We start from the raw sequence: 16,394 nt of genomic DNA, 5'->3' as shown, positions 1-16,394 counted from the left end.
CATAAGCACTTTTAAAAGCTCAATAACACAATAATCCTTCTGGAGACTGTTCAGCCATGTTAGGAGCTGCACAATGACCAGGGTAAATACTTTACAATATCTGGAAACCCTTCTAGAGAAGGATTTTAAAGGGTCATTAGAGAACTATCTTTAGAACAATAATATAATTTCACCTTTAAATGGTCAAAACACAATCAGATTTGTAAGTCATGTTGCCAAAAAGGGAAAAAACCCGTTGCCTGTGAAGTAGCCAAAGACAGCAGCTGCTCTTAGATGTTAGATGCACCTCCTCCCTTTTATAACAATAAACATTCCTGGCTAAATATCAAGGGCACTGAAGCTCAGCTGGTGAAAGGGGCATAGTCCCACTGTGTCTAGGTTTTCCATGGGTTACATCACTGAGGATCTCATTAGAGATGTGCCCTGGCCTGCAAGGAATACCAACAGCATCCTGAGCTCTATTAACAAAAGCACAGCCAGTCAATTAGGGATGTCATTACCCTTCTCTATTCAGCACTCATTAGATCACACCTGGACATCTAGTTTTGGGCACCCCTTCCCCCCAACATAGGAAAGACAGTGACAAAGACTAGTTTCCCTCACTACAAGAAAGACATTGAGTTGCTGGAATGTGTCCAGAGAAGGGCAACCAAGTTGGCGAGGGGCCTGGAGCACAAGTCTTATGAGGAGCGGCTGAGGGAACTGGGGTTGTTTAGTCTGGAGAAGAGGAGGCTGAGGGGAGACCTTATCGCGCCCTACAACTACCTGAAGGGGGTTGTAGTGAGGTGGGTGCTGGTCTCTTCTGTCAGGTGGCTGGTGATAGGACGAGAGGAAATGGCCTCAAGTTGCAGCAAGGGAGATTTAGGTTAGATATTAGGAAAAAAATTCTTTACTGAAAGGGTTGTCAGACATTGGAATAGGCTGCCCAGGGAAGTGGTTGAGTCACCATCCCTGGAGGTATTCAAAAAGTGTGTAGATGGGGTACTCCAGAACATGGTTTAGTGGGCATGGTTGATGGTTGGACTCGATGATCTTGAAGGTCTTTTCCAACCTAAATGATTCTATGATTCTATGATTCTAAAGTGGAGTGAGTTCATCATAGGGCCATCAGGATGGACAAGGGCTGGAGCACTTGCCCAGTGAGAGCAAGAAGACAGAGATAGTGTCTTCACATCAGGGGAATTTCAGATTGGACATTAGGAAAAGGTTCTTCACTGAGACAGTCGTCAGTCCATGGAACAAACTCCCCAGGAAAGTGGTCATGGCACCAAGTCTGTCAGAGTTCAAGGAGCATCTGGATGATGCTTAGTTACATGGATAAGTTTTAGGTAATCCTGCGAGGAGCAGGGAGTTAGACTCGATGATCCTTATGGATCCCTTCCAACTTGAGATATTCTATGATTCTGATTCACAGTGGCGCATGGTGGGAGAATGAGAGACAAGGGACATAAATTGAAACAAGAGAGGTCCAGACTGGATATAAGGAAAAGCTTTTTCACCTTGAAGGCCAGGAAACATTGGAGCAGGTTGTTCAAAGTCAAACCACTTGTTCAGTGGTTTTCATTGTTTTTAATAACTTGCAGACATATTTGCTATTGCAGAAATATATATATAGCACATATATAATGTACATACCTATACATATGTGATATATTACAGATCAAGACTGGGGAGAGTGGAAACAATGTTGAATTTGGTTGGGGATTTGAGATAGATGAAACCAGAAATGGTTAAGAAAGGTATAGCTATTTTTATGAGTATCTGTAAGTTGTTACCCTGATGACAACCTTTGAATATGTCAATATATACTATCTGAAGATGTTAATCTCATCTGGGGATTTTTTTTATTTTGGTTTGCTTACTTGAAAAGGGAAGATATCACATGCACCAATACATTAAAACAATGATAAGGTTGCAAAATGAAGTCCTTGAGTTAGAAATGCAAGCAATGATGTTACCTATAAAATTTTAATTCTGTATTAGTTTGTATATGCATTAAGGCATTGCTTCTAACCACACATTTCTGTATTTTTCTTTTTCATGGCATCCTTGTTTTAATTACTGTAGAGAATGAATAACATAACAGGGTGAGGAAAATAGCAATGTATCAGACTCCTTATTGCAAGTGTTGGAATGTAGACAGTAAATAAGGCAGCAAAAGGATGGTTTTGTAGTTGTACAACCAAATGCTGCCTTGGAGAACTGGAATTGATCCCTATTTCTGCCATGACATCCCAGTTATGCTGGTTATATCATATATCACAAAATTCCTTTAATAAGATCTCCTAGGATACTTTTTTACTAGTAAATAAAATAGGGGAGGCTCTGAGTGCAAATAGTATATCATGGCTTGTACTACATGACTAAACTCTCTTACCCCTCAAAAGAGGGTGGCCTTGTCTATACTGCTGTCTAGGGACAGTCCCTGGCCCTTGTCACTGCTGAGCCATGCCAAAGCAACATCCAGCTGTGAGTTAATTGTCATGGGCCAAATAGAGCCAATGGCACACAAATGTTAAAAAGATATGGATAGTTATGGCACAGTGTTTGAGCAGATATGTGAGGCCTCTTTAGTTTGCCAGTGAAGATGAAGCTTTACTGTATGTTCTTTTCTTGGTGCTCAGTGCGTGACCTGAGATTTCACTGGCAGAAAGGCTGCTGCCTTTACTTGCATCTGAAGCGAACATAAACATAGCATGTCCTGCATTGTGCTAAATACTTTGAGAAAACAAGCAAACAGACTAATCAGGCTCATGGCATCTCAGATTAGGCATCCAAGATTAATAAATAGTTTTGAATATCTTCCTATGCCTCATCATCCCCTTGGTGAAATGAAGACAACATGAGCACTGTGAAAATGCTGTTACTTAGCTCTGTAAACCTCTCAAATGCTCTGCTGGGAAAAGCCTTAGGAAAACAGATGAGAAAATAATAATAAATACATATTCATAGCAGGGTTTGAATATTGTGTGGGAAGGAAGGCTTGAGGCCAAGCACAATATTCACCTTGCATCAGAGACATCTTGGGAAAACAAAAATAAAAACAGATGTAATGGGTAGCCAAAATGCTGTGGTGGGTCTGCAATCTCACAAGGGTGGTATGTGGTAAGTCTGTGCTCTGCAGATCAATCTCCTTGAGTTCAGAAATGGGCCTGCCCATTGGAGGGATCTTTATTTCTGACTTCTGCACAGAAACTTCTTGCCTGAATGAAATTAGCACTAGAGACCCTCCTCTGGCATTTCTACACATGGGGATGTTTGCATTTGAAACTATAATATCCTTGGAGCACATGTAGGACCAGCCATATATGATTCAGGTTCATCTACTCTATCTAATGTCAAAGGGTTTTTAGAGGAGGTGGCAACAGATAGCACGTTGTGCAGGCACACAAAAGCCCAGACAGGTTCTTTTTGTAGGTCCCAGTGCTGATTGACTAATTTGAAGCCCAGAACATTAAGTTTTTAATCTCTTTAAAAAGTCTTTTTTTCCCCCCCCTTTTCTTTCTTCTGGCGTTAACATCAGTCATTTCTAATAGTCACATAAATGGCTATTCCCCCTTTGAAGGTCATTAAATGAGTAGCCACAAAGACCCTGCAGTAAAGAGTTCCTCCATCTAATTACCCCATGAGTAAAAACATTTTAAATGATTGTGTAAGTGTGTATGTGAGTAGGTATGTATAAACATATCCATTAACAAAAATATTCTGGATGGACTGTCTATCACTTGTGTGGAGAGATGGATAGAACAGTGATAGACACATAGACAGACAGATAAATAGAAGATAGATTCTGCTAACATATTCTTGTCTAATAAATTGTTAAGCTACAAAAGAAAGCAGAAGTCCCTGTGTACATTGTATAGATTTTCTTTAAAGTGAGTTATTGGGAAAAGACAGAGCTGTCCCTTTAACTGGAGATCTGCAAACAGCTGTTCCTTATGCATACATGCTTGCTTGGTCTGAAAGTTTTGGTAAGTCAGTGCATAACTGACAGTTAGATTCATCTCCCCAATAAGCAATCAACATTATAATAAAGGAAACATGCTTTCACTGCACCTTTGAGAGTGCATCAGAAATTAATCTAAACATCAAATTAATTATAGTTTGTAAATGAATAGTGGCTCACAGCCCTAATACTTCTCCCACTCCTCCTCCTCCCCCTAAAGCCTCCCCCAACCAACTGCAATGGCTGGAGGTGCTGTGCAGTGAGTTTGGTGAACAGCTCCTTCTCTTTCTTACTCACACAACTCTTTCCTTATCAGCTGGAGAACAGTCCCATCCTTACTCTGTGGACCTGAGGTCTCAGAGCCTGGCTGCTTTGGAGTATAACAGAGAGTAGCTAGCAAATAACAAACTTTTGTACCTCCTTCCCCTTTCCTCTGGGAGTCCTAAGCACCTCTCCAACGGTGTCCTCCTCCCCTTGGTTTAATTTCCAACTAGGCTGGACACCTCATGAATCTCTCCTTGGCTGGCTGGCTGTGCCAGGTCCTTCAGAGTGGAGAGGATCACAACAAACTAGTGCTGATCTGAACCGAAACATCCCAGGGGTCAGGCATGCTTAATGTGCCTGGAAAATCATTCCCATATTGTCTCAACACAGGCACTCAAATTAGTGGCTTCTTCCATTACACTCTGAGCTTTGGTCAGTAGCCAATAGCTATATCATAGAATCATAGAATCGTTTAGGTTGGAAAAGACCTTTAAGATCATCGAGTCCAACTGTAACCCAACGCCAACATGCCCACTAAACCATGTCCTGAAGTGCCACGTCTACATGTATTTTGAACACCTCCAGGGATGGTGACTCCACCACTTCCCTGGGCAGCCTGTTCCAATGTCTGACAACCCTTTCAGTAAAGAAATTTTTCCTAATATCCAATCTAAACATCCCCTGCCGCAACTTGAGGCCATTTCCTCTCATCCTATCACTAGTTACTTGATAGGAGAGACCAGTACCCACCTCACTACAACCCCCTTCAGGTAGTTGTAGAGGTCTCCCCTCAGCCTCCTCTTCTCCAGACTAAACAACCCCAGTTCCCTCAGCCGCTCCTCATAAGACTTATGCTCCAGGCCCCTCACCAGCTTTGTTGCCCTTCTCTGGACACACTCCAGCACCTCAATGTCTTTCCTGTAGTGAGGGGCCCAAAAGCGAACACAGTACTCAAGGTGCGGCCTCACCAGTGCCGAGTACAGGGGAACAATCACTTCCCTGCTCCTGCTGGCCACACTATTTCTGATGCAGGCCAGGATGCCGTTGGCCTTCTTGGCCACCTGGGCACACTGCTGGCTCATATTCAGCCAGCTGTCAACCAGCACCCCCAGGTCTTTCTCTGCCGGGCAGCTTTCCAGCCACTCTTCCCCAAGCCTGTAGCGCTGCATGGGGTTGCTGTGACCCAAGTGCAGCACCCGGCACTTGGCCTTGTTGAACTTCATACGATTGGCCTTGGCCCATCGATCCAGCCTGTCCAGATCCCTCTGTAGAGCCTTCCTACCCTCGAGCAGATCAACCCTGCCTCCCAACTTGGTGTTGTCTGCAAACTTGCTGAGGGCGCACTCGATCCCCTCGTCCAGATCACTGATAAAGATATTAAAGAGAACTGGCCCCTATACTGAGCCCTGGGGAACACCACTTGTGATCAGCCACCAACTGGATTAAACTCCTGTCCTGGTTTCAGCTGGGATAGAGTTAATTGTCTTCCTAGTAGCTGGTACAGTGCTATGTTTTGAGTTTGCTATGAGAAGAATGTTGATAACACTGATGTTTTCAGTTGTTGCTAAGGAGTGTTTAGACTAAGTCAAGGATTTTTCAGCTTCTCATGCCTAGCCAGCGAGAAAGCTGGAGGGGCACAAGAAGTTGGCACAGGACAGAGCCAGGGCAGCTGACCCAAACTGGCCAACAGGGTATTCCATACCATGGGACGTCCCATCTAGTATAGGAACTGGGGGGAGTGGGGGTGGGGGATCGCCGCTCGGGGACTAGCTGGGTGTCGGTCAGCGGGTGGTGAGCAATTGCACTGCGCATCATTTGTACATTCCAATCCTTTTATTATTGCTGTTGTGATTTTATTAGTGTTATCATTATCATTATTAGTTTCTTCTTTTCTGTTCTATTAAACCGTTCTTATCTCAACCCATGAGTTTTACTTCTTTTTCCCGATTTTCTCCCCCATCCCACTGGATGGGGGGGGAGTGAGTGAGCGGCTGCGTGGTGCTTAGTTGCTGGCTGGGGTTAAACCACGATAACTGTTCACCACAACTCTCTGGGCTCGGCCATCCAGCCAGTTTTTTACCCAGCGAAGAGTATGGGAATGACAATCTGATATTGTCCAGGGACCTGAAACAAAATGTATTTCCACTAGATCATGCAAAGTAAAGGACATAGCCTAATTCCATGGGCTATAGGGAGAAAGGCTCAGGTAGAGACTTTTCTCAGGAAATTTGAAATCAGGTTAAAAGTAAAAAGAAAAAATCAAATTTAATCATAGCACTGGTAACAACAGGAAGCAGAGCTCCTCCTCTCCCCCAAGTGCTTTCCAATAATTCCTCTAGCTGGTGAGAATCTTCCTATTTACCAAAAGAAGAATCAGAAAAGAAACCACAAAAATCTTTGTGATGATAACTAACTTTCCTCATCCATGGATCTTAAGGCCCTGTGCAAGGGAGTCAGTGTCCTGCTACAAAAAGGGGAACCCAAGGCACACAGCTAGATCTCCTATATGGGGCAGGAACAGGTGACTAGAATTTCTTACCCTTGTACCAACTTACTCTTGGACCTACTCATTTCCCTGGATGAACTTAAGGAGAGTTGTTGTTTTTATTAAAGGAGAAACTGCCAGATTTGGCAGGGCATGTTGGAGGCACATTGTGAGCAGGTGCTGAACAATATTTTTCTGATGTCTCTCAGGGTCCATTGTTCCATTCCTATGTCTTATGGAGTGCTGCCAATGCACTTTAGACCTGATCTGCAATGCCCCTGGTCCCAGGGCCCTGCGTAGCTTTGCTGGTGTCCTAATCTCTTGATGCTTCTTTCTTTTTCAGCTTCCATGTTGAAACTCTGTAGAATGTCACGACCTATCTGCTGCCTTGCATCTCCCACTCCACCTTTTTGCCACCACACTGCAGTCTTGAACTGCCACGGTGTGTTTTTAATAACATGATATAAGCTCTACCCATCCTTCAGCCCTTCTCCTGAGCTTCACCCCCTCCTGTGTCCAGTCCTCATTCCTCACTGCTTTTCTCACCTTTAATCTCTCTCCTTGGCAAAGGTAATTAACTACTATGACCCACATCAAGTGATGTTATTTTCTCTCTTTTGGCATCTTCAGAGAAGACAGAATATTTTTCCAAATTGGGCGACCCACTAGCAACTTTCAAGTGGACTCCTTGCAGGAATCTGGAATGAACCTCGATGTCCATGATGTATCAAGAGTAAAACAAAATGTTTCCTTTAGGCCATGTAAATCTATGGTCCTAAGAAGCCCTCGCAGTTTGTAGTTGAAGCTAGAATGCTCCTTGCTATGTTTAATGTGGGACATTTCAAAAAGTGGTGGGACATCCCTTTTGCCAGTGTGAAAGTCCATCTAGAATGCATAGAAAAGGAGAAAAATATCCAGCAGTTGTGGTTGCTCACACCTGGGGTGCCAGACCATGTTGAGCTGAGTGGAGGGAAACCATGGTGTCTCTGTGACCATAAGAGCAGTTCTTCACAGCCTCCTGGAGTCATTGTCCCATGGGGAGAAACTGAAGCTGCCACACCAGCGGGTATGGGGAACAAGCATGTGCCAAGGAGACACATGTGGGGGACAAAGGAGGGCATGCAGCAGAACTGGCCTAGACAGTGTCCACTGCTTGATGGCATGCAAAGAGCTGGCAGATCCAGGTGCTCACTGCTCTCAGAAAGAGGTGACTGGAGGAATGAATTTTCCAGTGTACCAGTAAAGCAATTCCTCCAGCTTGAATTTATCTACATCTTTTTTGACACCTTGGGGTAGTCATTTGGCCTCTGCTGCTGCATCCACATCCTTGTTTTTCTAATTTCTGTCATCTCTTCCTAGTTAGTATTGCCCAAACCTATCCTTTTCTCTCTCTTCTCTGTTAAAACATTTTCCTAGAAGACGTCTGTCTCTGTATTTCACTAGTTTAACGTCTTCAAATGTCTTTTTGACATGTTTTTTTGTGTGACAACAGTGAGTGCTCCTGAAATTAGGACTGTATTGTAGCATCACCCTACGACAGATGTAGAGTTAGCCATGTGTGGGCAGTGTGAAGAACGGCTCTTCTCATATTGACTACTTGCCTTAGCAACCTTAATAGTGTCATTTTACTGGAGTTTTATTTTTGTCTTGTACACAAACTGGTCACATTTAAATTATCTGCATAACTGACAGAGGAATTATCACCAGAACCATTGAGACCAGCACATGGATGTATTTCATGTCCTCTGGCATTTAGCATACCTACACACAGAAGAACTTACACACATGCAGTGGGAAGGTGAGACCCAGTACAGTTTCTGCCTTGCACGGAGACAAGCTCCAGGGTCCTGCAGAAGTTGACGTTCAGGCTGTGGCACACTGTACCTCTGTGCAAGACTTCCTAGATCAGCCTGCTGTGAGAATGGGAGTCACTGTCTTCAAAGAGTGTCCAACTAAGTGTAATTTTTCCCTGAGACAATGATTCCTGCTGTGGCCCTGCCATTTCACTGGGAATGGACAGCATGGCCCAGTAGGAAAAACACGCTGGCTGTAAAAGAAGTGCATGGGAAGAGGCTACAGGTATCAGCTGGGCATTGAGTAAAGAACTAGTGAAAGAGGAGAGAGGGGGCAGAACGGTGAATAGCTGTGAAGGTGAAATCAGTAAGTCTGAATACGAGAGGGTGGACAAGGCAGTGCCTGAGGAGAAACCCAAGGAGATGCTGATATGGTTGGTGTGATGGAGGCTCATGCCATGGGGATAGACAGGATGTTGGTGAGTGGGAGGGAGAAGTGTGGTCTGCACTTGGCCATATTACAGCTGTACCAGGATAGAGGGGAAAATAAAAGCCAAAGGTTTGAAAAATTTTAAGAGAAAAATGAAGGATTTGGGTCTGGCCTGGATGTGTGCAACAGAAAAAAGTGGAAGGCAAAGAAGCTTCCCAATTTAAGTTACTTTTTTCAGTGAGAAATCAGGGTTGTTTCTCAGGCAGTCTTATACACTACAGCAAGCAGTCCTGCTATGGAAAGCAATAGACATATTTTGAGCACTTTCACATTTTATACATGAGATGATTGGTGTTTGCTGTAGCTTGCATTCCTCGCTGCTCCTTGTGAGCCAGGAGGCAGTGGACTCTGAATTGGGAAAGTCAAAGGTTTCACGACCACAGCATGGTTTCTTCAGCGCGTGCAGGTGCTAGTGGTTCTCTGCAGGGTCAAGGACTCCAGAAACCAGGAGAAAGGCTTGTGGCTGATATCGCTTTCTTCCTAACAGTCCAGCTGCCCCTACACTATCCTGCCAGTAGTGGCCAGAGGAGATAACTGTGCTGGAAATGCAGGGGAGAATTCAGAGCCAAACGGGAAGGAATAAAAGTCTTATTTTGAGATGCTGCTCTACTAACCCACTCAGTTTGGGCCTGCTGCTTACAGGTAGTTCAACAGTGAGATAGGAGCAGCAAATGAAGTATTTTCTGTTCCTGGGGGGAAAAAACCATGGTGATTTTTTTCTCCATAGAATTTTCTAAGTTTGTCTAAAGCAGGACTTCTTGAGAATTTCTCAACAACCTGTGGCTAGACTCTGTTATAGCAATTTACTTGGAATCTGCATAGCAGATATATTTTAAAAGGTCATATAATGGTGTAATATCTTTCTGGGGCCAGAATTGTCCCCACACACTACCAGTTGGAGAGCTCTAGCTGGGTTAAAAAAAAAGTGAAACAGAATGCAAATGATATGTTTTTACATGTTGAGTTTTGGAAAATGTTTAAGCAGAAAAAGAAAGAGTTTTCTTACTTTCAAAGTTAACAAAATCATTTCTTTTCCTTTAGGAAAAAGTAATTTATTTTTTTTAATTGATTTTCTGAACAAAAAAAATTATAATCAGCACCAGCTTCAGTGAACTTAGCAAAACAAATGAAAGGCCTGATTCTGTAATATTGTCTACATTTTTACAGTTCTTTAAAGTTGAAGGTCAGCAGGGTGGGAAGTTTTGAAGAGCAGCATGACATACTTGTGCTAATTAGGTACATGTACTTCTGCTATTTCTAACCTTCTGGAGGTGGTGTACATGGCAGCATACTCAACATGCCTGTCTGAGACCAACAGTCATAGCAAGCACTCAGCTCTATGGGAAAGTAAGTTAAAGCCAGAGAAAATTGGGGCTTGACCCCTGGGACACAAAACTGACTGGACTTGGATATTTGTGTCTCAAAAGCTAATATAAGGTGCCTACAATCCACTAGCAATCTCTATTCCCTGCTTTTGCTTGCTTGTGCGCTTGAGTTGACACATCCAAAGGGTACCTTCCTGCTTTCAGGCAAACAAGCTGATGTTTAGTTTTGCCCACTAAGACTCAATGTTAAGAAAAAAAATCTGCTAAGATCCCTCAATTCCTGCTCAGCTCTCAACCACAATCTCGCAGTACCTTGGAAGCAGCAAAAAAGCCAGCCCCACAACCCTTGCCCCACAAGCTAGGTATGTGTTGCTACCTTTGTGAAGCCTTGTAGCCAGAAAGCCTTTGAGCTAAGAGGAGATAAGGTGAATACCTGTCCAGAAGATACTCTCGCTTACTGGACTTGGCTCTCACCTCATTTCTCCATTTACCTTTGGTCTTCCCACTTGTCAATATGTGGAGAACTAGTCTCCTAAATATTTATGATAGGAATGGCAATTTCATTGCCAAAGGTCCATTGCTAAACTGTGGATATCCTTGAGGCATTAATTTTCAATGTCACCTAGAGTTCATCTTGTTATGTGCTTTTATATGGTTAAAGCTCTAAAAAAGCAGGTGGGCTCTGGAGAAAATGGGGCTAATTCATAATTTCTCATTTGAATTTCCCAACTGCCTCTTCACACCAAACTCTTTGTCCTCCATTCCGTGAGTTCTTGAGAGTGCAGCAACTCAATGACTACTGCTGAAAGGGAATGCTGTGTCCTCTGACATCAGGGGACAGAGTTCCTTCAATCAAAGGGGAAAGTAGCCTGTTCCAACCCTCTGTGGATGGGCAGGAGGAACTATGTATAGAGAAGGGGCATGAAACTCTTGGAAGTATTGTCTGACATGCACCATAGCTAGCAAGGGATGAGGTAAGCATTTTGGGAGGTGGGCTGTCCGGGAGGGGGAAGGCAGCATGGAAGGGAAGCATAGTGTGCAGACTGAAAGTGGCTTTAAAAATCTAATGAAACTCCAGTAATGCTTAACTCTGGAAGTACACCTGAGAGACAGAGTCCAGATCAGCTGCAAGTAACAGGAAAAGGAAAGCAATAGTTTGTCCCATTGCACTTCTCAGGGAAGGTCTGCAAAGAGCGTGGGTGATGGAGAACCAGAAATTACACATCCCAGTGGTGGGCACATAGATGGGAAGATCCCCTATCCACCAGGTGGGATGGGATCAAATGTGTTGGGGTCCCCATGCCACTGAGCTGCCAGAAGGGACCCTTGACAGCAACATCTTTGCAAACAGTGGGATCCCACTGAGACACCATGCACACATCACCACCTGGCTGTTGGCTGGCTGAGCCTTCCCATTGTGGGTGCAGCTCAGTATGTCCCTAGCTGGTGGCTCACAGGCAGCTGAGGCTGTGCTCTTTCTATGCTCCAGCTGGTGGGGGTTGAGCCAGCAGTGATGCCAGAGCTCTGTGAGCATGGTGCAGCTTTCAAACCCAGCCTCTTAGCATGGCCTGTCAGCTGAGGCACAGGGTTCGCTCAGTCTATCTGTATCTGCTGTGGTGCTGGCTCAGGTCCAGCAGGCTCAGAGCATGGCTGCTTGCAGTCCAATGAGCAGCCACCCCCCAGAAGACCAGGCTTTCAGCTGATATTCAGCCCTTGCCCCTTTGCAGTCTAATGCATCACAGCTGCTGGAAAGCTGCCCCCACAGCTCTGTCTTCCCTTCAACCCCATGACCTGTTTTTCCTTTTCATTAGGTACAGAAATTCCCCTTCTGACACATGCTCCCGCTGCTGACCCTGTCAGCATTTCACCTACCCCCCCAGCCCCCTCCATTTTGCTCCAGGTGTTTTAGTCTTCTCTGTACCCTCCCCACCTCCCCTTCCAAGGGAGGATATTTTCCATGCCACCACCAGCAGCCACAGCACCCTGCTGCTGGTGAGATGCCAAACCTTCACCTCTAAGCAGCGCAGACACCTCTGAGCAGGAGACAATTAGGAGAGAAAGAGGGAAGGGGGAGTAAATTGAGAGAAATCATAAAGCTTAAGCAGAAAGAAAGCAGTTTGAAAGGTAAAGTATTCAGAGAAAGCCCTTTCCTGGATGAATCTAATTGTTTTGTTATCTTTACCCACCAAAGCATTTACTTTGGTTTGTCGCCCGATCCACAAACACTTTCGAGGAGATGACATTACCGAAAGGCAGGAACATCTGCATCAGCTCAGCATCCCCAAACTCCTGGGGCAGATGGTAGATAAACAGGTTACAGCCCTCTGGTCCTATCAAGAGAAAAAGAAGACCCATGAATGGAGAGAAATAGGATATGAGGAAGCACATGGTGGAGATTTACTTTGGCATCTCCTCTCTCTGACTAGTGAGGGGTCACCTCTAGGAAGCAGTCTGTAGACTCTCAGAGGAATGGACAAAGCAGAAGACCAAGAACTCATAAAGTCACCTAGAGGCTGTACTAACTTCATTAACCTTCCCAGGACAGACACCAGGGTAAAATCTAGAGACAGAGGAGTGCACCAGCACATGTGGCCATGGAAAGACAGAATGGAGGAATAAGAACAAAAAGAATGAAAGAATGTGGTTCATAGTTTTTCTTTGCTCCTCATAATCTCATTTAATCTGTAGAGTTTTGGGCGACCCACATTAACCCTTGCCTCTTCTCAGTGTCTGCATGCAGAATTTTCATTATCTTTCTTGTACCTGTGTGAGGACTGTGATGACAAGTAGAAAGATATGCACAAACCCACAGGCTTATTTTGTTTTGTGGAATTTTACATTCAACCCCCCAGCTTGACTTAGCCTGAAGACTCCCCCAAATCTGGACAGTTTGGCCAAGTCCTCCATTCTAGAGGGTTCTGCAAGAGAGATTACAGATGGATTTAAATCCAAATTACTGGACAAGAGGAACTGCCTTTTTTGCCTCAGTGCTGTAACATATACTCTTACAGACTTCAGAGGGTGCTTGGAAAAATATCAGAGAGGAATCTTTAGTTGGAATATGCAGTTTTATTAAAGTAGAGACCCTTCAAAAATGTTCTGTTGAAATTGTATTTTGGGGCAGAAAAGGGAGAATCTGCCTCTGGTCAAATAGCCTAGAATGAAACTTTTCAATGTGACTTTTATTTTTAAGGATGCTGTACATGAGCAAAAGTCAAAAGGGAACAGGTGTCTAAGTGGTTTTTGGAAAAAAAAAACAACAAAAAACCCAAGAACAGCAAACAAACAACCCCCCAAGCATTTAAACCCCTTGCAGTGTTCACTAGCAGAAAACTCCGTAGTTTGAGGAGGCACGGATTGTTTTTTTCACGGTCTTATTTCCAAAGGTACTTCGAGCTGCTGCTCAGCTCTGTACTGACCTCAACAGGTATATCCATATCTGCTTTGCTCAGGGGGCTTGAGATGAAGGGGGTACAGTGCATGCTCCTTGCCACAAGGGTAAGAGGACAGAGGGAAGGAGGGTATCCTCCTTCCACCCAGCCCATGTACCTACAAGCCTGTGACCTGACTCAGCCAACTTTCCCCCATTTACATCTGGGACACAATGTGGGGAAGGAAGGCGTTTTTTAATACTCTCGTTTTCTTCATCAGGGCATAATTATGGTCTCATAACACAGCAAATTACAACTTTGCCTTTCCTGTTAGGGAGAGGAGTTCTCCTAAATGCTCCCACCTTTTATTAGCCATTACTCATCTCCTCGGCTGGCGGGAGAAGTACGGCAAAGTCAGGATTCTGACAGATGCCCATTTAAAGCTCATTAAAATTCCTGGGCCTCAGCGTGCTTGAAGTCACAGACTCTCCACATTTCCTTTTGGATTAATGGAAAATGAAGCCCTAATGAATATTTGCTAAGCACAATTTTCCCCACTAATTTGCTAAAAGGACTGTCACGAAGGAACAGCTGATCCTTTGCATCATCTTGTGCATTTCCTAGAGGTCATGAGAATGGTAACAGGGTTTCTTCCAAATAGAGGGATAGTGGTACAGTGGGATAATTAACTAATTAGGCACCCGGTCATCTGCTTAGCTAAATTACTTTTGAACCTCAGTGGCCCACAATCAGGCTCCCCTATTTCATGCCAAGCTTTTCCATCTTCCCCCCACCTCCCGTCTGCCTCTTCCTTAGTATCCTCTCTCAGCAACTATCCCTTCTTCTGCGCTTGCTGCAGTTCATTTCCACACAATGTGGAGTTATTGGCATGGTAAACTGGATATGAAACAGTCTGAAAGTGTTAAACAAACACCGACCCCCTTAGGTGTCTGTTAGAATTGAGAAAATTCTGCCCAGGAGAAGACCACGGTCCAGAATAGCAGGGAAAAATTCATTCCTTCATCTGAATGTGCCCCAGAGCACTTCTGCTGTGAGATTTGAGATCCACATTATAATGGAATGGGTAAAATCTTGGCTTTGCTGCAATTAGTGGCAAAATTCCCACTGACATCACCAAAGCCAGCAGTTTGCTCTGTTAAAACTGGCAAATTCTTTCAAAAATACCAGCTGCATTTCCTGGGGTCTTGGATGTGTTGTTGATGAGTAGGGATTCTGCTTGCATGTGCTGAGAAACACCTACTAAGGCATAAGGCAGACCAGGAGGCACACAACTTCATCTACACCAGGTTTAGAGGTTGGGCTCAAGGAGAGAGCAACCCTTAGTTCACCTTGAAATCAGCTTTGCCTCACACTGCTCAGAGACTGAGAGGAAGAGACCAAGGAGGATGTGAAAAAGCAAAGACTGTCCTCAAAGCCCAGTTCAGCTCTGTAATGTGGCTGGGAAACCCATGCTGTGGCTTCCCATACCAACTCAGACATTCAAGGCCAAATTCATTCTGTTCCCAGCTACAGAGGGTTTTTGCTAATTTCCAATGCTGAAAACTGCACCTGCTACTGAGAAATAACCTGGGGTAGTTTGATTTGTTTTACCATCCTCACACATGAAAATTCTGCCATTAGAATTTAACAAGCAATTTCTTGTTAAATCCATCCATCTGTAAGTTACCCATCACAGTTAGACTCCTTGGTAAAGAATTCACAACACAAGATCTGTCTGCCTCAGCCCTCCTACCTTGTTGGTTTTTTTTTTTTGCCTGAGTCAGGTTAATTTGGGCACTCCATGGAAGATTTTGTGTTTATGTGTATGGCCACCTCTTCGTGTATATGTATATATTTTTAAGAAATCAAAGGCATGAGCTGTTCAGCTCAGAATGCTATGAAAAGGTAAGTTAGTTTTCAGTGCACACATGCAATGAGTTTCAAAGGACTCAGGATCACTGGAGCAAGAGGAAGATCACAGCTGGAATGGCAAAACCTTAGTGAAGACTCCAACTGTCTTGTTGGAGAGAAAGGTCTTACTTTGGACTGAGTTAATGGATCATTGGAGATCAGTATACTTGGCATTTCAGGGCTGAATACAGTACTATAATTATTTACCACACAGTTTATTTTGGTTTTCAAAAGACCCGTAAGTCAGCTTGAAATCTAACCCTCATGACACATTATGAGAAGAGAATCAAGGTTCATTTCTATCCTGACATCTAACATGGCTCTTGGTTTTATGGCTTTAAGTTACAGATATTTCTGTTCATTAATACACAAGAAGCACAGATAGCCTTGATTTGAACAAAAAGGAAAGAAAAGTTTTAAATAACGCATAGTTTATGAATAGTCTGTAAATTACAGGCAAACCATACTGGATAATGGAAAAACCCTTGACTGAGGGCACAGAAACAAATGGTAGAGAACTCTGTGGTGTGTCCACGTTGATTTGGCTTGGTTAGACCTGAGCTGCTATGCCATTGCTCTGCCCGTGCTCACCCTCCAGCTCATTGTTAGTTTTTTCGCATGGGGCAGCCGCAGACCAACCTATCCCTGGGTGTCCACTGTCAACGTGAGTAAACTCCATATACCTGTGCTGATATCAGCTGTCACTGCATCCCCAACACCAGGAATCAGTGTCATAAGGAAAGGCTGTGACTACACTGGTCTTACAACAGTAATTAAAAATGGGTTGTCCCATAAGGTTCTGTGAAGTT

At 44.1% G+C, this 16,394-nt stretch overlaps 1 protein-coding gene across 11 annotated transcripts in view; it reads right to left on the bottom strand.

The window, feature by feature from the left end:
• The window catches only part of CELF4 (CUGBP Elav-like family member 4), a 730,638-nt gene that overhangs the window by 49,234 nt on the left and 665,010 nt on the right, over window positions 1-16,394 (bottom strand). For 7 of the 11 annotated variants that reach the window (XM_069774865.1, XM_069774864.1, XM_069774860.1 and 4 more), the window contains exon 11: window positions 12,490-12,633. In XM_069774865.1, coding sequence (XP_069630966.1) covers window positions 12,490-12,633 — 144 coding nt within the window. The remainder of the gene's footprint in view (window positions 1-12,489; window positions 12,634-16,394) is intronic. The other 4 variants (XM_069774870.1, XM_069774868.1, XM_069774869.1 and 1 more) reach the window with 1 other exon arrangement.

Source organism: Haliaeetus albicilla, chromosome W (assembly GCF_947461875.1).
Source record: "Haliaeetus albicilla chromosome W, bHalAlb1.1, whole genome shotgun sequence".
Taxonomy (NCBI): Eukaryota; Metazoa; Chordata; class Aves; order Accipitriformes; family Accipitridae; genus Haliaeetus; species Haliaeetus albicilla.
Note: the sequence above shows the minus strand (reverse complement) of the source record. Positions and strands in the feature narration are given on the sequence as shown.